This window comes from Chiloscyllium plagiosum, unplaced genomic scaffold (assembly GCF_037043375.1).
Source record: "Chiloscyllium plagiosum isolate Xiang-an unplaced genomic scaffold, Cpla_swu_hap1 HiC_scaffold_10, whole genome shotgun sequence".
NCBI lineage: Eukaryota > Metazoa > Chordata > Chondrichthyes > Orectolobiformes > Hemiscylliidae > Chiloscyllium > Chiloscyllium plagiosum.
In genome coordinates this window covers 53,014,087-53,036,573 of record NW_028270148.1, presented here as the reverse complement: position 1 = coordinate 53,036,573, position 22,487 = coordinate 53,014,087, and the positions used below count along the sequence as shown (strand labels likewise).

At 41.3% G+C, this 22,487-nt stretch overlaps 1 protein-coding gene across 5 annotated transcripts in view; it reads right to left on the bottom strand.

The window, feature by feature from the left end:
* The window catches only part of pacc1 (proton activated chloride channel 1), a 52,807-nt gene that overhangs the window by 15,017 nt on the left and 15,303 nt on the right, over window positions 1-22,487 (bottom strand). For all 5 annotated transcript variants that reach the window (XR_006312525.2, XR_015758446.1, XR_015758445.1 and 2 more), the window contains exons 4-6: window positions 10,099-10,253; window positions 3,550-3,692; window positions 280-424 (exon numbers count right to left, since the gene is read on the bottom strand). Coding sequence is in view for 1 of the 5 variants with exons in the window: in XM_043695866.2 (XP_043551801.1) it covers window positions 280-424; window positions 3,550-3,692; window positions 10,099-10,253 (443 nt within the window). In the remaining 4 variants the exon portion in view is untranslated. The remainder of the gene's footprint in view (window positions 1-279; window positions 425-3,549; window positions 3,693-10,098; window positions 10,254-22,487) is intronic.

Below are 22,487 nucleotides of genomic sequence, written 5' to 3'. Positions count from 1 at the left end.
ACAAAATGACAACTCGCTTAATTGATTCATAAATAGGAAAACATCAAAGATGGCATTACAACTGCCAACTCTGAACTGAAAGGAGGTTAATTGCAATGACATTTACTGACATGGCCAAGAAATCACTCTCATTTGTTTGATATAGCAAAACTTTGAGCATAATTCAATGATATGCTCATTGAATATCATTCAATGATATGAATGGCATTCTTACAATACTGGTTGAGACTTTCCTACTCGACATTTCTAATTAAGTCATGGTCCCAATGCCCTCATTACCTCTTGTCTGAATTCCACTGACTCACTTCCATCTTCCTCCGTCGTTTTCACCAGAGACATTTTGACCCAAGTTCGAAACCCTCCAGAAAATGTCCACATAGAATAAGAACGTTCACAGTCCTGCATGAATTGTGCTTTATCAGAACTGAAAGACAAATGCCAACATAATACTCTCTGTTCAGCTTATGAAACAGTTCTACCTCCTTACACTTAAACAATACAGAACAGCAGAATTCATTCAGTATTCATCTTTGCTCATTAGTCTGGCAATGTGATCAGAATTTACTTTTGATGCAAGGTCACAACCTGAAACATTGACTTATTTTCCTCACAGCTGCTGTCAGACCTGTTGAGTTCTTCCAGTAATTTCCTTTTGAGTGTCAGATTTTCAGCATTTCAGTTATTTTGTTTTAATGGTCATGTTGTGGAAGAATTTAACTTTGTCACTTTTAATATGCAACATGACTTAGCAAAACAAAAATACTATGCTGCTGCTAAGATGTGGTAGAATAATTAGGTCACCAAGAAGCTGACATTGCAGTATCCATAACATAAAACTGGAAGTCAGCTAAATTTCGCACAATGCAACCCAAGACTCAAAGATTTTCTCTTGTCAGCATTACCGGCAGTACTGAAAACCTTTCAATTGTTTCTCTTAGGAAGCTGCCACAGTGGCTCAGTGATCAGCACTGCTGCCTCACAGCACCAGGGTCCCAGGTTCGATTCCAGCGTCGGGCGACTGTCTGTGTGGAGTTTGCACATTTCCCTTTTGTCTGCGTGGGTTTCCTCCAGGTGCTCCGGTTTCCTCCCACAGTCACAAAGATGTGCAGGGCAGGTGAATTGGCCATGCAAAATTGCCCATACTGTTAGGTGCATTAGTCAGAGGGAAATGGGTCTGGGTGGGTTACTCTTCGGAGGGTCGGTGTGGACTTGTTGAGCCGAAGGGCCTGTTTCCACACTGTAGGGAATCAATCTAATCTAGTTAAGTACAAAGGAGATAAAGGAACAGAAGGTGATGCAGATAGGATTGGACGGAGTGGCTGGGTGGAGGAGAAATGCAAGCATAGACCAGTTTAGCTAAATGGCTTGTTGCTGTGCTGTGTATGCTGTTTAACTCTCTGAAACCTGCTGATATCCCTACTCAATATTGTTGAAAAGAAAGAAATCAATTTATGACTAAAATATAAACTCCAGGATAGATTAATCACAACTTTTTAATAAAAACTTGACAAGGAGGTATTTAAGGTTGTCATTTGCTGATTCTAAACTGGTGAATTGTATGGTATTCTGGTAACTGGTAACATTTTACAATTAAAGTTGATGAAATGCATTAAAATGTATCAGATCGAGTTTCCATTTCAGGAAGATGGCATGTTTTGATGCACAGGTGATTCAGCTATTTCATTCAGTCATAGAGATGTACATCAAAGAAACAAACCCTTCAGTCCAATTTGTCCAAGGCAACAATATATTCTAAATGAATCTAGTCCCATTTGCCAGCATTTGGCCCATATCCTTCCAAACCCTTCCTATTCATATACCCATCTAGATGCCTTTTTAAATGTTGCAATTGTATCAGCCTCCACCACTTACTTTGGCAGCTCATTCCATACACACACCACCCTCTGCATGCCCTTAAGGTCCATTTTAAATCTTTCCCCTCTCACCATAAACCTATGCCCTCTCGTATTGGACTCCCACACCCTGGGGAAAAGACCTTGGCTATTCATCCTATCCATGCCCTTCATAACTTTGAAAACTTCTGTAAGGTCACCCCTCAGACTCCAATGCTCTAGGGAAAATAACCCCAGTCTATTCATCCTTTCCTGATAACACTAATCCTCCAAAACCTTGTAAATTCTCTCTGAATCTTTCAAGTTTCACAACTTCAGAGCAGAATTGAACACAATATTCCAAAATATTCCAAAAGTGGCTTAACTAACGTCCTATACAGCTGCAACATGACGTCCCAACTCATATACTCGATGCACTGACCAATAAAGGCAAGCATACTAAATGCCTTCTTCACTACCTTGTCTACCTGCGACTCCGCTTTCAAGAAACTATGAACCTGCACTCCAAGGTCTCTCTGTTCAGCAATACACCCCAGAACCTTACCATTAAGTGTTCAAGTCCTGCCCTGGATTGTCTTTCAAAAATGCAGCATCTCACATTTATCTAAATTAAACTCCATCTGCCACTCCTCGCCCTCTTTGTCCATCTGATCAAGGTCCCATTGTACTCTGAGGTAACCTTCACTGTCCACTACACTACAAATTTTGGTGTCACCTGCAAACTTACTAACAATACGTCGGATGTTCACATTCAAATCATTTATATAAATGTCAAAAAGCAGTGGACCCAGCAGTGATCCTTGTGGCACTCCACTGGTCACAGGCATTCAGTCTGAAAAGAAACCCTCCACCACAATTCTCTGTCTCCTACCTTGTATCCAAGTAGCTAGTTTTCCTTGTGTTCCATGTGATCTAACCTTGCTAACCAGTCTACCATGAGGAATCTTGTTGAATTAATTACTGAAGTCCACATAGACTACATCCACTGCTCTGCATTCATCAACCCTCTTTGTTACTTCTTCAAAAACTCAATCAAGTTTATGAGACACAACTTCCCACACACAAAGTAATGTTGACTATCCCTAATCAGTCCTTGCCTTCCAAATACATGTACATCCTGCCCCTCAGAATCCCCTCCAATAATTTACTCATCACTGACATCAGATTCACCAGTCTATAATTCCCTGGCTTTTCCTTACAACCTTTCTTATATAATGGCACCGTGTTAGCCAATGCCCAGTCTTCCGGCACCTCACCTATGGCTATTGATGATACAAATATCTCAGCAAGAAGCCCAGCAATCACTTCCCTAGCTTCCCATAAAGTTCTAGGGTTCACCTGATCAGGTCCAAGGGATTTATCCACCTTTATGCATTTTAAGATATCCAGTAACTCCTCCTCTTAATATGTACACTATTCAAGATATTATTGTTTATTTCCACAAGTCCTTTAGCTTCCACATCATTCTCCACAGTAAACACTCTTGCAAGTGATGCAACACTGTTTAGTATTTCACCCACCACCTGCAGTTCCTCACATACATGGTCTTGCTGATCTTTAAGGGCCCCATTGTCTCCCTAGTTACTCTTTTGTCCATTTGAAAAGTGACCCTTAACATCAATAGATTCTAACACAGTATCAATTCCATTCACATCCAGTTAGAAAGACTCAGTAGGTCTTTATACTAACTTCTCACCTCTCCTGAAGCTCTTTGAAGGATGAAAATAAGAGATAGTCGATTGCACTAAAATCTTCTTTGGTTTCATTTAAGTGGAACTGCAGGAACACGAGCTCCTTCTTTCTCACATCTTGAGGTCCACTGATAATCAGGGCTGACTTCTATAATCAAAAAGGCAATATGTTGATAGTGAGAAGAAATGTTTATCCAAAATAAACAACTTGACAGAGTGACACGGCATATCCTGGATATCACTGGGAACTGAGAAATAAACTCACAATAATTAATAAGTGAGGAAGGGCCAGGAATCAGAATTCATTCCAATTTTAATAAATCATTAAATTAATACAGCATAGTGGAGGACATTCAGTATCAAGTCTAAGTCAGTTCCCTCCAAGATTTGGTGATCTTCAGATTATAAACCATTCAGTGCAATACAAAGACTTTCTGGCTTACTAGTATATTTTAAATCTTCCCATTTATTGGCAATATATCTCAGTGATCCAAGAAATGTATTATTTGGAAACAGAACAATCTTACAGCATTGGAATTAATGGAAGGTGGAAAGCCATGAATTACAAACTCACAATACTGAAACACAACTCCTATTCAGATTTCGTCAACATCTGCACTTGATCTGCCAAGAGAAATGATGTTCAATAGCTAAATAACATTATCATTTACACACAATAACATTCAGTCCATCAGTTCTTTGAAGAAGCTATTTACTTATTCCCATTCTCCCGTTCTGTCATCACTGTACTGTATGTATTTTGCTTATACCCATGATTTCTCATGTACAAAGCCATGTTGACTATCCCTAATCAGTCCTTGCCTTTCCAAATACATGTACATCCTGTCCCTTAGGATTCCCTCCAACAACTTGCCCACCACCGACGTCATGCTCACTGGTCTGTAGTTCCCTGGCTTGTCCTTACCACCTTTCTTAAATAATGGCACCATGTTCGCCAACCTCCAGTCTTCTGGCACCTCACCTGTGACAATCGATGATACAAATATCTCTGTAAGGGGTTCAGCAATCACTTCCCTAGCTTCCCACAGAGCTCGAGGGTACACCTGATCAGGTCCTGGGCTTTTATCACCTTTTTGCATTTCAAGATATCCAGCCTTTCCTCCTCTGTAATATGGACATTTTTCAAGATGTCGCCATCTATTTCCCACATTCTATATCTTCCACATCTTTGTCTACAGTAAACACTGATGCAAAGTACTCATTTTGTATCTCCCCTATTTCCTGCAGCTCCACACAAAGGCCACCTTGCTGATCTTTGAGGGGCCCTTTTCGCTCCCTAGTTACCCTTTTGTCCTTAATGTACTTGTAAAAACCCTTTGGATTTTCCTTAATTCTGTTTGCCAAAGCTATCTCATGTCCCCTTTTTGCCCTCCTGATTTCCCTCTTAAGTATACTCCTGCTACTGTTATACTCTTCTAAGAATTCACTCGATCTCTCCTGTCTGTACCTGACATATGCTTCCTTCTTTTTCTTAACCAAACCCTCAATTTCTTTAGTCATCCAGCATTTGCTACACCTATCAGCCTTTCCTTTCACCCTAACAGGAATATACTGTCTCTGGACACTCGTTATCTCATTTCTGAAGGATTCCCATTTTTCAGCTGTCCCTTTACCTGCAAATATCTGCTCACAATCAGCTTTTGAAAGTTCTTGCCCCAATACCATCAAAATTAGCTTTTGTCCAATTTAGAATTACAATTGTTAGATTTGGTCCATCATTTTCCATCACAATTTTAAAACTAATAGAATTATGGTCGCTGGCCCCAAAGTGCTACCCCACTGACACCTCGGTCACCTGCCCTGCCTTATTTCCCAAGAGTCGGTCACGTTTTGCATCTTCTCTAGTAGATACATCCACATATTGAATCAGAAAATTGTCTTGTACACACTTAACAAATTCCTCTCATCTAAACCCTAAACACTATGGCAGTCCCAGTCTATGTTTGGAAAGTTAAAATCCCCTACCATAACTACCCTATTATTCTTACAGATAGCTGAGATCTCCTTACAAGTTTGTTTCTCAATTTCGCTCTGACTATTGGGGGGTCTATAATACAATCCCAATAAGATGATCATCCCTTTCTTATTTCTCAGTTCCACCCAAATAACTTCCCTAGATGTATTTCCAGGAATATCCTCCCTCAGTACAGTTTAATGCTATCCCTTATTAAAAACCCCACTCCCCCTCCTCTCTTGACTCCCTTTCCATCCATTTCTTTCTTGGAACATTAAGCTGCCATTCCTGTCCATCCCTGAGCCATGTTTCTGTAATTGCTATGATATCCCAGTCCCATGTTCCTAACCATGCCCTGAGTTCATCTGCCTTCCCTGTTAGGCCTCTTGCATTGAAATAAATGCTTTGTTCCTGCCTGCCCTGACTGTTTGACCCATTTCTTTTCTCAACTGTACCAGTCTCAGACTGATCTCTTTCCTCAGTATCTCCCTGGGTCCCACCCCAACTCCTAACTAGTTTAAATCCTCCCAAGCAGCTCTAGCAAATTTCCCTGCCAGTACATTTGTCCCCTTCCAATTCAGGTGCAATCCGTCCTTCTTGTACAGGTCACCTCTACCCCAGATGAGATTCCAATGATCCAAAATTGTGAATCCTTTCCCATACACCAGCTCTTCAGCCATGCATTAACCTGCTCGATCGTCCTATTCCTACCCTCACTAGCTCATAGCACCGGGAGTAATCCAGATATTAGTACACTTGAGGTGCTTTTTTTTAAATTCCTGCCTAACTCTATATTCTCCCTTCATAATGTCACCCTTTTCTCTCCCTTTGTCGCTTGTTCCAATGTGGACAATGACCTCCTGCTGGCCCCTCTCCCCTTTGAGAACATTCTGCACCCTCTCTGATACATCCTTGATCCTGGCACCAGGGAGGCAACACACCATTCTGATTTTTCGCTACTGGCCACAGAACTGAGTGTCTATGCCCCTGACTAGAGAGTCCACTAACAAAAATCGATTGCTTGGAACCCAATGTACCCCTCATTACATAGAGCCGGTCAAGCACCTCTATTAAACCACCCTATGATATCTCTGCTGGAAAAAGAATAATCCCACAACCTTCATTCCTCATATTATATAACTAATGATCGCGATTTTCAAAGCTGATTGGAGGCAGATGTTTGCAGGTAAAGGGACGGCTGGAAAATGGGAAACCTTCAGATATGAGATAACAAGAATCCAGAGAAAGTACATTCCTGTCAGGGTGAAAGGGAAGGATAGTAACTATAGGGAATGCTGGATGACTAAAGAAATTGAGGGTTTGGTTAAGAAAAAGGAGGAAGCATATGTCAGGTACAGACAGGATCGATCGAGTGAATCCTTAGAAGAGTATAAAGAAAGTAGGAGTATACTTAAGAGGGAAATCAGGAGGGCAAAACGGGGACATGAGATAGCTTTGGCAAATAGGATTAAGGAGAATCCAAAGGGGTTTTACAAATATATTAAGGACAAAAGGGCAACTAGGGAGAGAATAGAGCCCCTCAAAGATCAGCAAGATGGCCTTTGTGTGGAGCCACAGAAAATGGGGGAGATACTAAATGAATATTTTGATCAGTATTTACTGTGGAAAAGGATATGGAAGATATAGAATGTGGGAAATAGATGGTGACATCTTGCAAAATGTCCAGATTACAGAGGAGGATGTGCTGGATGTCTTGAAACGGTTAAAAGGTGGATAAATTCCCAGGACCTGATCAGGTGTACCCGAGAACTCTGTGAGAAGTGATTGCGGGCCTCTTGCTGAGATATTTGTATCATCGATAGTCACAGGTGAGGTGGCGGAAGACTGGAGGTTGGCAAACATGGTGCCACTGTTTAAGAAGGGTGGTAAGGACAAGCCAGGGAACTATAGACCAGTGAGCCTGACCTCGGTGGTGGGCAAGTTGTTGGAGGGAATCCTGAGGGACAGGATGGACATGTATTTGAAAAGACAAGGACTGATTCGGGATAGTCAACATGACTTTGTGCGTGGGAAATCATGTCTCACAAACTTGATTGAGTTTTTTGAAGAAGTAACAAAGAAGATTGATGAGGGCAGAGCAGTAGATGTGATCTATATGGACTTCATTAAGACGTTCGACAAGGTTCCCCATGGGAGACTGATTAGCAAGGTTAGAACTCATGGAATACAGGAAGAGCTAGCCATTTGGATAAAGAACTGGTTCAAAGGTAGAAGACAGAGGGTGGTGGTGGAGGGTTGTTTTTCAGACTGGAGGCCTGTGACCAGTGGAGTGCCACAAGGATCGGTGCTGGGCCCTCTACTTTTTGTCATTTACATAAATGATTTGGATGCGAGCATAAGAGGTACAGTTAGTAAGTTTGCAGATGACACCAAAAATTGGAGGTGTAGTGGACAGCGAAGAGGGTTACCTCAGACTACAACAGGATCTTGACCAGATGGGCCAATGGGCTGAGGAGTGGCAGATGGAGTTTAATTCAGATAAATGCAAGGTGCTGCATTTTTGGAAAGCAAATCTTAGCAGGACTTATACACTTAATGGTAAGGTCCTACGGAGTGTTGCTGAACAAAGAGACCTTGGAGTGCAGGTTCATAGCTCCTTGAAAGTGGAGTCGCAGGTAGACAGGATAGTGAAGGCGGCGTTTGGTATGCTTTCCTTTATTGGTCAGTGTATTGAGTACATGAATTGGGAGGTCATGTTGCGGCTGTGCAGGACATTGGTTAGGCCACTGTTGGAATATTACGTGCAATTCTGGTCTCCTTCCTATCGGAAAGATGTTGTGAAACTTGAAAGGGTTCAGAAAGGATTTACAAGGATGTCGCCAGGGTTGGAGGATCTGAGCTACAGGGAGAGGCTGAACAGGCTGGGGCTGTTTTCCCTGGAGCGTCGGAGGCTGAGGGGTGACCTTATAGAGGTTTACAAAATTATGAGGGACGTGGATAGGATAAATAGGCAAAGTCTTTTCCCTGGGGTCGGGGAGTCCAGAACTAGAGGGCATAGGTTTAGGGTGAGAGGAGAAAGATAATAAAAGAGACCTAAGGGGCAACTTTTTCACGCAGAGGGTGGTACATGTATGGAATGAGCTGCCAGAGGATGTGGTGGAGGCTGGTACAATTGCAACATTTAAGAGGCATTTGGATGTGTATATGAATAGGAAGGGTTTGGAGGAATATGGGCCGGGTGCTGGCAGGTGGGACTAGATTGGGTTGGGATATCTGGTCGGCATGGATGGGTTGGACCGAAGGGTCTGTTTCCATGCTGTACATCTCTATGACTCTATTTGCATGAAGCACTTTGTGCTTTGTGAGTAAAACTACCCACTAATACTCTTGACCCTGATTCAGGGTCACCTGTTGCTGAACCCCCTCATCTCTGCTTTTGCAATCCATAATCTAATTGACACCTGGTCCCAAATTCTCCACTGTCCTGACAGTTAAACTACAAAGCGTTCTTGTTTGACAATCCCTGAATTTTAAAAATACCCATTCATCCTTATTTTCAATCCTTCCATGACTTTGCCCCATCCTATCTCTGTAATCTTCTCCAATCCCAGAACCCTTCTTGGTATTTGGCCAATTTTGGTCAATTTTACATACTGGTTTCATCTCACCACCACTGGTAGCAGTGATTAATCCTCAACTCTGGAATTCCCTGACTGAACTATATTTACCTCTCCACCACTGTCTCCTCTTTTTAAGTTGTTCCTTAAAATATACCACTTTGGTCATGCTTTTGGTCACCTTTACTAATAGCTCATGTAATTCAGTGTCACATTGTGTGTGACAATACTTCTGTGAAGTACCTTGGAATACTTTACTTTGTTAAAGCCATTATATAAATCCAAATTGTTAATGTCCCAGTAACGTGACTGCCCAAATCAGCAAGAAGTCAGCATAGACAGGTTAAAGTAATTGAAGTTTAGTCACTGCTCTAATATTGGGAAATGTGGCAAACAATTTGCACACAGTAAGGTGTCACAAAGGTGGCGTTTGTAAAATATAGTTCAATGATGGTTGGTGAGGAATAACTATTGGTGAATATTGCAGGGCTTTGACTTAACATCTCGCCCAAAAGTTAGGATTTCTGTGACATTCGCAGTACTGCATACTGCACTTTAGCTTCAGACTAGATTGTGTGTTCAAGTTGCTGGAGCAAGGTTTGTATCTGCAACTTCAACTCAAAAGTGGGACTTCCATCACTGAGATAAGACTGGTCAATAGAAGCACCACCAAATGAGCCATGCCAATCAGCACTTCAAATATCCTAGTCCAATGTTTTGTTTCCCATTTGATTGTCATTAAAACAAGTTTCAGATATTTACAACTACATAAAATTGGCTGGAAATTGTAGCCCACAATAAGAAAATTAAAATTTAGTAACCATAAATGTTCCAGCTGCTAAAATACATATCATATTTAAATCATCACAGAAAGAATCAACAAGAGCACTCTATAAAATGCATCGATTCATCTCTAGTGCAACAAATGGATATTGGTCAATTGAGAACCTATAATCGTAACCCCAAAAGAGTTAAATCAAAAGATGGAAGCTATTATTTACCAGTGTGTTGTTTCTGTATGGGTCTGTGTAACTGACATATTCCTTAGTACAGGCTATTTCTCCTCGTTGACCTGGATTTGCCATAAATTCAACATGATCATGATAATGGTGCTTACAGCTCAAGAGTTCAGCCTCACCAGGATACAGTGCTATTCCTGTGAAATAGATTGAGACACATTCAGCACACTAGTCATTCCAGAATGATTAAAATTTCAAATGCTCTATGCAGTTCAGCACCAGCTTCCAACTCATAGGGAATTTAATGGGGAACATAAAATGTAAAGGCCCAGAAGTAAGTTGACCACCACCCCCCACCAATCTCTCAAATAATAAGGTAAACACTGTGTTATGATTCCATCTGATGTTACTACTAGACAGCCCAGATCCCAGAATGAAATCTGTCATGGCAGATATCTATCTAGTTTAACATGACTTTCACTACAATACGAAACACACAAGTCTGCAGATTTGGTTTGAACAATAAAGTTTGTTACATAAAAGAAATAAACATAAAATAATACAAATCAAAACATCCACATATAACACAGCTTAAAATATATTCAAACATATAGCAAAACAAAATCCTGACTATGCCCCAACACCATCACTTTACAGTTACTCAAAAACCTACAGAAATTAAATCCTATCAAAACTGTACGTTGTTGTAAAGTCGTGGTCCTGTGAGCTGTGAAGCCTCTTCCTTGGATACACAACTCAGACTTTACATGTTCTCAACTTTGAACAAACATTGCAGATTTTTAACCAAATGCACCTGCGCTGGAAGTTTTCACAAAATTCAAGCCTTACACTGTGGTAACCTATAGCTCTCAACAGCTCTGAACAACATCTTTTTGTGAAAAGGTTATATTTGTTGCTGACCCCAATTTCAGCTGCTCAAATCCCATGGAAAAAAGACACATGTATCCTTGCTGCTGCTAAGCTAACAGCTTTATGTTTTTTTTCCAATCGTAAACTCGTCACATTATTAACAAACTTAAAATAACACTCCAGGAAGCATATACTGGTTTAGATCATGGTTCTGGAAAGGCTGGTCTAGTTAGTTTTAAGCCTCTTTGCAAAAATAGACCGACACACATATGCTGCTAGCTTGAAATCTAAACACTAAAACACAAATTAATATTTCATCATCAGTGTGGAAAACTAGCAAGGAGATGGGGATGTAACATTTCCTACTTTATCAAATTTATTGTAACAAATAGGAAATAGGAGCAGGTCATTTGAACTCTTGAGCCGGTTCTAACATTCAATAAGATTACAGCTGATGTTTTATTTCAACTGCCACTTTCAGCCTTTCAAATGTGGAATAGGTTTCAACTTTCAAATACATTTTATTACAAAGTAATGACAAATAGCAGATGCACAGTACTTAAATTTTCTCCAATTCACAAATAAAATCAAATCTAACACTAGTATTTCTGGCAGGTGGAATGGCAATGGTGAGTTGGTTGTTAGAACAGTGGGGAAAGGACTTATTTAATGATCACATTTTAACAAGAATTGCAGAAAGCAAATTACAATTCTTATTGGAAATATAATGGAGGCTGCTACGACAGTGCTATACCAAGGGAATGAGATATTGCCAAGTTACCATCTTTTAAAGGAGATGTCAAGCCAAGATTCTAGCAGCCCTTGTAGGTGAATATAAAAGATTTCATAGGATTTGGAGAGTACTTTTCTTCAAGGTCCTGACCAGCATTAACTTTATCCAATATCATTAAGTGGAAGATGCATTCGATTAATAATTTCACTGACAGCATATTTGCAAACGTACTGTAAATCTGCACATGTCCTCCTCCTTTTGCACAAGATTTCATTTGGCAGGGTTCACATTTGCCATGCAATATTATTTCCTGCCACCAGATGTCATGGATGCACTTAAGAAATCGGTGAGTCAATCAGCAAAGTACACACAAGTCTCGTTACCGGTACAAATGTTACATCTTTCCATGGAGCTCAGTCCATTTGCTAGTGAGAAAGAATACAATGTGAAGCAATAGCAGAGTGGTTCTCATGTTCATTGTTGGTAACAAATTAGTGATGATGCAGTTCCTTTCTCTTCAGTACTGTCCTGAGGGAGGCTACCATTAGTAGTTATAGAATGATTTGCATACAGTCGTGGGAATTAAACAGAGGATGAGAATGCTAAACTTTTGTTGACTAGGCCATTGTTTAGTGAAGGGGTGAGGTTTGGTACAGAATAGAATGTGCCCAGAAAAGTTGTTGGAGAGCTTATGGGGGAGGAAGATGCGAGGTAGGCCAGAGTGTTTTTAATTGTTACATCCGTGACAAGGTCACGGATCACTGATTATGATGGAGAGGCTTTGTGACCAAGATAATATTGGAGACTCCACACAGTGCTATTCCAATAAGCTGGACACCAGACTAGTGTTCTGATAGTTTGATGAAAATGCAAAATTCGAATGTCATGGTTCTTTTAAAATTAAAAGTTAAGCCCAAAAGTCCTCAGTACTAATCAGAAAGCACAGAAACAAGCTGGCCATTCACCTTTCATGTCCTTACCAGAGGTCAGAGATGTACAGCACGGAAACAGAACCTTCCATCCAAGCCGACCAGATAGCCTAAATTAATCTAGTCTCATTTGCCAGCATTTGGCCCATATCCTTCTAAACCCTTCCTATTCATATACCGATCCAGATGCGTTTTAAATGTTGTCATTGTACCAGCCTCCATCACTTCCTCTGGCAGCTCACTCCATACACACACCACCATCTGTGTGAAAAGGTTGCCTCTCAGGTTTCTTTTAAATCTTTCCTCTCTCACCTCCAACCCTTGTCTATTTACCCTACCCATTCCCCTCATGATTTTATAAACCTCTCACTTCTCAGCCTCCAATGCTCCAGGGAAAGTAGCCCCAGACTATTTAGCCTTTCCCTGTAGCTCAAGCCCTCCAACCCTGGCAACATTCTTGTAATGTTTTTCTGAACCTTTTCAAGTTTCACAACATTCTTCCTACAACAGGGAGACCAGAATTGCACGCAGTATTCCATTTAGTGGCTAAACCAAGGTCCGATACAGCCACAATATGACCTCCCAACTTTATACTCAATGCTTTGAATAAAAGCAAGCATACCAAACACGTTCTTCACTATCCTATCTACCTGCAACTCCAATTTCAAGCATTCCCCTGATCTGTGAATATCCGTCCCCAACCAACTTTTGAAAGTTCATGACTAATACCGTTAAAATTGGCTTTCCTCCAATTTAGAATATTAACTTTATGGGTGACATGGTGGCACAGTGGTTAGCACTGCTACTTCACAACGCCAGAGACCCGGGTTCAATTCCCGCCTCAGGCAACTGTCTGTGTGGAGTTTGCACATTCTCCCCGTGTCTGCGTGGGTTTCCTCCGGGTGCTCTGGTTTCCTCCCACAGTCCAAAAATGTGCACGTTAGGTGAACTGGCCATGTTAATATTGCCTGTAGTGTTAAGTGAAGGGGTAAATGTAGGGGAATAGGTCTGGGTGGGTTGCTCTTCGGAGAGTCGGTGTAAACTTGTTGGGCCAAAGGGCCTGTTTCCACACGGTAAGTAATCTAATCAGACCTATCCTTTTCCATAACTATATTAAAACTAATAGAATTATGATCAATTGCCCCAAAGTGCTCCGCCCGTGACACCTCAGTCACCTGCCCCACATTATTTGCCAAGAGAAGGTTAAGGTTTAGGTTCATCCACATACTGAATCAGATGATTTTCTTGTACACACTTAAATTCTTCCTTATCTGGTCCCTTAACATTATGGGAGTCTCAGTCTATGCTTGACGAGTTAAAATTCACTACCATTACCATCCTATTAGTCTTACAGATAGATATTGGAGATTGTCTTATATATTTGCTTCTTAATTTCCCCCTGACTATTGGAGGGGTTGTCTATAGTACATTCTCAATACGGTGATCGCCCCTTTCTTATTTCTCAATTCCATCCACAATACTTCATTCGACGAACTTCCGTGAATATCATCACTAAGTACAGCTGTAATGCTATCCCCAATCAAAAATACCACACCCCTCCTCTCTTGCCCCCCTTTCTAACTTTCCTGTAGAGTCTATACTCTGGAACGTTAAGCTGCCAGTCATCTATCCCTGTGGCACATCTCCTTAATAGCTATGATAACCCACCCTGTGTTTCCAACCATGCCCCAAGTTCATCTGCCTTTGCTATTAGGCCTTTTGCATTGAAATAAATGCAGTTTAATGGGGGAGGTGTGACCTATAGAGATTGGGAGGAAAAGGATCAGTCTGAGGCTTGTGCAGTTGGGAAAAGGAGCAAGTCAAATAGTCAAGGCAGGCTGGAGCAAAGCAGAGAATGAGGTAGGTCAGTTAGCTCAGTTGGCTGGATGGCTTTCCTGCAACGCATTATGACATCACCAGTGTGTATTCAATTCCTGCACCGACTGAGGTCACTTTGAAGGTTCCACTTTCTCAACCTCTCCCCTCGCATGTGGAGTGGAGACCCTTCGGTTAAACATCACAAGTTGTCTCTCCCTGAGGAGACATGACGCCTATGGTCCTCTATGGCAACTTTGCCTTTATGATTGCAGATATCTATGAGGTAAAAACAATGACTGCAGATGCTGGAAACCAGATTCTGGATTAGAATGGAATAGAGGTATTCCTGATGAAGGGCTTTTGCCTGAAATGTCGATTTTCCTGCTCTTCGGATGCTGCCTGAACTGCTGTGCTTTTCCAGCACCACTCTAATCCAGATTGCAGATATCTGCAAGAGAGTATCAGCTGGTTCCATTCCTCAGTACTTCTTCCATTGATTTTCTCTCTTCAGACAACTAACTAAACTTTCCTGAAAGCCATAACTGAATCTGCCTCCATCACACCCTTTGGCATTTCCTTCCAAATCCTAACCATACACTGCATTAAAAAATGTTTTTTCTTTATATCACCTTTGGTATGGGAAGTTTCTCTCCATTTACCCTTTAAAGTTCTCCCCTTGAATTCTTCTGCTGAATTTGCCCCCACCCCTTTCAGCCTTCTCTTATAAAATTTTCACCACTGAAGAAACTAATATTACCAATGACTTTTACATGGCATGGACCGATAATCAGGACTCTTTTTGAGTTGCCAGCATTTCTGGATCAAGTAGCTTTTGCAAAGTTGCTGGGCAGTTTTTCATTAGGTTGGGATGTATTGAAAATGGATTTGAATACTTGAAATTTACACAAAAAATATGCCCTTGGCATTCATGAATAGCTTTCATCTGCTCTATTTGGTCATTTGTTGAAATATTGCATGCAATTCTGGCCTCTTATCGGAAAGAGATTATGAAACTTGAAAGGGTTCAGAAAAGATTTACAAGGAAGTTGCCAGGGTTGGAGGATTTGAGCTATAGGGAGAGGCTGAACAGGCTGGGGCTGTTTTCCCTGGAGTGCCGGTGGCTGAGGGGTGACTTTATAGAGGTTTATAAAATCATGAGGGGCAGGAGTCCAGAACTAGAGGGCACAGGTTTAGGGTGAGAGGGGAAAGATATAAAAGAGACCTAAGGGGTAACTTTTTCACGCAGAGGGTGGTACGTGTATGGAATGAGCTGCCAGAGGAACTGATGGAGGCTAGTATAATTGCAACATTTAAAAGGCATATGAATAGGTTTATGAATGGGAAGGGTTTGGAGGAATATGGGCTGGGTGCTGGCAAGTGGGACTAGATTGGGTTGGGTTATCTGGTCAGTATGGATAAGTTGGACCGAAGGGTCTGTTTCTGTGCTTGTACGTCTCTATGACTCTATTTGAAAGTGGCCCAGAAACTGAAACTGAAGTATAGTCCTATTTTTTGAAAAAGGTATGCAATTGCTGGTAACTTATGATACAGCTATAATTAAAACTCTTTCACTTTTATTGCAGGTGAAAAAGCAAATACTGAAAATGCTGACTTTTGCGAATCAAAACCCCAATTATACAAAAAGGCACTACAGTAATTCCATCTCGCTACCCATCAGTTGCTTGTCATTCGGAATTGCACTGAGGGTTACTTCTTAAACTTGACAAAAAAACATGTGAAAAACAAAAAGGAGAAATAATGGCAGAGGTGAGAATTAAACCGCAAAGACACTGTACAGGAACCAACAGGCATTTTACTCTCATTTACATAAAGACAGGCCTTCTCATCTCCACATAAAGAACAGATGGCAATATGGTTGGGTCAGACTACCAAAAATGGAATATTTTAATAAAGATATTTGCATAGAAGGCACTTATGCCTCAGACTGAAATATATTGATGTATGCAAGACTGCACTGAAAGGTTATTTTTATCACAGTGAGATGTCAGTGACAGTATGTAGGATATAACAGGGTGAACTTGAACAGAAACTGTATAACTGCAGTTAAGACATTAATATGACTAAAACAAAATTACAATAATCTAACAGACAACTTCTTTGAGAGTAATTTTAGAAAGCTAATCTCAGTAACACCGGGAATACCAATGCCCAGGAGCCCAGTTTTTACATTCATCATTAGGAATGCAATGAAGGAGTATTATTCATCAAATTTAAAGTACGTCGAACCACCTTAAAAACACTCATTTTCCAAAGATGAATAATATATTAAAAGTGAATATTTGAAACCAATGACAAAGTCAGAGAATAAGGTATTAAACTCAAATATTTTAAACATCAGTAATCTCAACTGAATTACGGAAGAGGCTATGGGGGAAATAATCAGTTTTGGTGATTAACCTAATGTGAAGTTTCACAGCTAAATAATTATGGGAGAAATTAATGGTACAGTTGTAACCACAGTTGGAGACAAAAGTATTAATTCTGTACAAAAGTAAACAAGGTTTATCTATTTGAACTAATAATGAATGATGCAGGTACCCCTCCAAAGCGGCAATACCTGTCTGCTCCCTCGGTTATAAAGCAAGTAACTTGATGAATAAGAACACAGAAGTTAGGTTAGGGGTTTGCAATCCTTTTGGTCCAAACATGGACAAAAATGCTGAACACCAGAGGTGAGGTAAGAGTTGCTGCCCGTCAAACCAAGACCACATTTGACAAAGTATGCCATCATAGAATCCTAGCAAAACTAGAGTCAATGGGAATCAGGGAGAAAACTCTCCAGTGGTTAGAGTCATATCTAGCACAAAGGAATATGGTTGTGGTTGGAGGAGGTCAATCATCTCAGTTACAGGACATCTCTGCAAGAGGCTTCTCAAGGTTATGTCCTAGACCCAACAATCTTCGGCTGCTTCAATGACTTTCCTTCTATTAGCTCAGAATTGGGTTTGTTCATTGATGATTGCACAATCTTCAGAGAATTTGGAAAATTTGCAAATTAAAAGATACTGAAGCAGTCCATTCCATGTGCAGCAACATCTGGACAACATCCAGACTTCAGCGGATATGTAGAAAATAACATTCGCACCACACAAATTTCAATCAATGATCATCTTGACTATCAATGGTATTTCCAGTTATGGTACTCCCACTATCAACATCCTGGAGGTTACCATTAACCAGAAATTAACTGGGCTAGACATATACTGTGACTACAAAAGAAGGTCAGAAACTGGGAATTCCCCAACACGTAACTCACCTATTCACTCCCCATCTACAAGATGGTCAAAAGTATTTTCTTCATGGCTGGATGAGCAGCAACTCCAACAACACTCAATAAGCTTAACACTGTCCAGGACAAAACAAACAACTGGCACCCCAACCAATGCCTTAGACATTCACTCCTCTCCCACTAACGCACAGAAACAGCAGTGCGTAGCATTTTTCAAGATGCACAACAGGTAATCACTTACTCTCCTTCAACAGCACCTTCTAAACTCGTGACCTACACAACTTAGAACTATAAGCTCATAGATGCCAGGAAGGCCACCACTTACAACTCCCCGACCAAGCCACACATCATCCTGACCTGGAATTATATCATCATTTCTTCACTGATACTAAATCAATGTCCTGGGACTCCCTTCCTACCAACACTTTGGGTGTACTGGACTGCTGTGGTTCAATGGGGCATCATCTTTGAGGGCAATTAGAAATGAGTATCAAATGCTGGCCCGACCAGTAATACCCACATTCTGTGAATGAATAGAAAAAGACACAGGAGACTATACGTGGAAAACATGACCTCAAATACCATCATGGCAGTAGGACAATTTAATTCAATTACCAAACCGAATGAAAACCTAGCATCAGAAATAATGACCATGGGCAGAACCTTGAATAAGTCTGAGTATCATGAGCTATGGCGAGTTATGTGATAGAAATTTGTTGTTCCGTACAGACACAAAGGCAGGAGGCTTGCCAAGGAGGCCTCAGTCAAGTCAAGAGGGAGTAGATAGCCTATTCTCAGAGGCTCCCAACAGTCTGGGTACACAACAGGCTCAGAAAGATGGCACAGGCACAAGGGATGTCATTCCATTCCAGAATATCTTGGCAATAGCGAGTTGTTCTAAGAACACTGTGTGATAAGATGGGGCTAGAATTAGATGTGGGGGACACCATTAAGGCAGTTACTGTGGTGAATTTGGTAAAATATGGTGGTAAAACATACTAGGCCTCGCAGCAAAAAAAACCTTCCAATCAAAAACTCATCGTAACTCCCACTTTGCCAAAAAGTGCCCAGTACAGTGTCAATTTGTAGACAGATGAGTTTATCATCAATAGCACCACCAGGAGGCACAATTTGCAAAGATGATGCTGGCTATATATTCCACATCTCCAGCAATATGTCAGAGAGCCTTCATGAGACTTTGTGAGATAATAGAATTGTGTTTGCTGTGATCGTGCAGGGGTTAGTACCTGACTGAATCTGACTATAAACATCTGGGATGTTACAAACTTGGTGCTGACCAGGAATCATATCAAACATTTTAGGCTGAAAAATTGCAGAGTTCAAGATAGTAGACAGTTTTTATTTTGGTACATTATTTCCCTCACCACTGACTTTATTTTGGGGTGTGGGATGAATAATGTATCTGCCTCTGCTTGTTCAGAGGTGAGACTTCATCACCAGTCATTTAAGGTGATCTTCCATCCAAATGTGAGACTGGTCTTGCAGATGAACCTGCAACTAATTCACTATATTTATTGCCCCTCTCTTGATCTGTTTCACTTTCATTACTTAATGAATTTTTTTTCTTATATTCATTCATGGGACGTCGGATTCACTAACTAGGCCAGCACATTGCTCATCTCTAAGTGGACAGAAGCAGTTTAGAGTCATAGAGTCATAGAGATGTACAACATGGAAACAGACCCTTCGGTCCAACCCATCCATGCCAACCAGATATCCCAACCCAATCTAGTCCCACCTGCCAGCACCCGGCCCATATCCCTCCAAACTCTTCCTATTCATATACCCATCCAAATGCCTCTTAAATGTTGCAATTGTACCAGCCTCCACCACATCCTCTGACAGCTCATTCCATACACGTACCACCCTCTGCATGAAAAAGTTGTCCCTTAGGTCTCTTTTATATCTTTCCCCTCTCACCCTAAACCTGTGCCCTCTAGTTCTGGACTCCTCGACTCCAGGGAAAAGATTTTGTCTATTTATCCGATCCATGCCCCTCAAAATTTTGTAAACCTCTATAAGGTCACCCCTCAGCCTCCGACGCTCCAGGGAAAACAGCCCCAGCATGTTCAGCCTCTCCCTGTAGCTCAGATCCTCCAACCCTGGCAACATCGTTGTAAATCTTTTCTGAACCCTTTCAAGTTTCACAACATCTTTCCGATAGGAAGGAGACCAGAATTGCATGCAATATTCCAACAGTGGCCTAACCAATGTCCTGCACAGCCGCAACATGACAACCCAACTCCTGTACTCAATACTCTGACCAATACAGGAAAGCATACCAAACGCCTTCTTCACTATCCTATCTACCTGCGACTCCACTTTCAAGGAGCCATGAACCTGCATTCCAAGGTCTCTTTGTTCAGCAATACTCCCTTGGACCTTACCATTAAGTATATAAGTCCTGCTAAGACTTGCTTTCCCAAAATGCAGCACCTTATCTGAATTAAACTCCATCTGCCACTTCTCAGCCCATTGGCCCATCTGGTCAACATCCTGTTGTAATCTGAGGTAACCCTCTTCGCTGTCCACTACACCTCCAATTTTGGTGTCATCTGCAAACTTACTAACTGTACCTCTTATGCTCGCATCCAAATCATTTATGTAAATGACTAAAAGTAGAGGGCCCAGCACCGATCCTTGTGGCACTCCACTGGTCACAGGCCTCCAATCTGAAAAACAACCCTCCACCACCACCCTCTGTCTTCTCCCTTTGAGCCAGTTCTGTATCCAAATGACTAGTTCTCCCTGTATTCCATGAGATCTAACCTTGCTGATCAGTCTCCCATGGGGAACCTTGTCGAACGCCTTACTGAAGTCCATATAGATCACAGCTACTGCTCTGCCCTCATCAATCTTCTTTGTTACTTCTTCAAAAAACTCAATCAAGTTTGTGAGACATGATTTCCCACGCACAAAGTCATGTTGATTATCCCGAATCAGTCCTTGCCTTTCCAAATACATGTACATCCTGTCCCTCAGGATTCCCTCCAACAACTTGCCCACCACCGAGGTTAGGCTCACCTGTCTTTAGCTCCCTGGCTTGTCTTTACCACCCTTCTTAAACAGTGGCACGTTTGCCAACCTCCAGTCTTCCGGCACCTCACCTGTGACTATCGATGATACAAATATATCAGCAAGCGGCCCAGCAATCACTTCTCTAGCTTCCCATAGAGTTCTCGGGTACACCTGATCAGGTCCAGGGGATTTAACCACTTTTAACCATTTCAAGACATCCAGCACTTCCTCCTCTGTAATCTGGACAGTTTGCAAGATGTCACCATCTATTTCCCTACAGTTCTATATCTTTCTTATCCTTTTCCACAGTAAATACTGATGCAAAATATTCATTTGGTATCTCCCCCATTTTCTGTGGCTCCACACAAAGACCGCCTTGCTGATCTTGGAGGGGCCCTATTCTCTCCCTAGTTAACCTTTTGTCCTTAATATATTTGTAAGTCAACTACATTGCAATAAGTCTGGAGTCACAAAGAGGTTTTTAAACTATTGACAATGGTTTCATGGTCACCATTAGGCTAGGTATATTTTTGGTTTCAAATTTCACAAGGCTGTCAGTGAGAATGGAGTGTTGCCTGCCTGGTGCCAGGGTCAAGGATGTCTCAGAGAAGGTGCAGAATATTCTAAAATGGGACAGGAACCGGCAGGAGGTCACTGTGCATGTTGGTAACAACAACATAGGTATGGAAAGGGATGAAGTTCTATATAGGAGAACATAGAAAACTAGGCAGGAGATTAAAAAGTAGGTCCACAAGAGGAGTAATACCTGGACTGCTAACAGTGCCACGTGCTAGTGAGAGTAGGAATAGGAGGATACAGTGGATGAGTGCGTGGCTGAGGAACTGGTGCAAGGGGCAAAAATTCACATTTTTTCAACCCTCAATATCTCTTCAGGTAGCAATGAAACTCATAAGAGGACAGGTTCTACCTGAGTTGTAAGGTGACCAATATCCTTGAGAGAAGATTTGTTCATGCTACTCGGGAGGATTCTCAGAGATGGATGGGAACCAAAATGATAGTGAGAAAAGAGAAGAGGCTGAGGCTGATACACATAAGGGGAGCAAGTCAAATAGACATGGCAGACAAGAGCTTGTCAGAAAATGATGTTAGACTGATAAAGTAAGCTGCATTTACTTTAATGCAAAAGGCCTGACAGGTAAGGCAGATGAACATAGGGCACAGTTGGGAACATGAGTCTGGGATATCATAGCTATTACAGAAACATAGCTCAGGGATTATCAAGATTTGCAGCTTGATGTATAGATGCTATAGTAAGGATAGAAAGGGAGGCAAGAGAATGGGGGCGGGGGCAGAGTGGCATTTTTGATTAGGGATAACGTTATAGCTACACTTGAGGAGGATATTCCTGGGAGATTGTCCAGTGAAGTTATATGGGTAGAACTGAGAAATAAGAAATCTTGTTAGGATTGTACTATTGTGTCCCCCTCCTCCGACTGTCAATGGGAAATTGAGAAACAAATATATAAGGAGATCTCAGACATCTGTAAGAACAATAAGGTTTTAATGGTGTGGGATTTTAACTATTCAGACGCATAATCTGGGACTGCCATAGTGTTTAGGGCTTGGATGGGAAGAATTTGTTAAAAGTGTACAAGAAAGTTTTGTTATTCAATATTTGAATGTGCCTACAAGGGAAGGAGCAAAATCTGACCTTCTGTAAGGCAATAAGACAGGATAAGTTACGAAAGTATGAGTAGAGAAGGTCTTTGGGGCAAGCAATCATAATTCTATTTGTTTTAAAATAGTTATGGAAAAGAATAGACTGATCAAA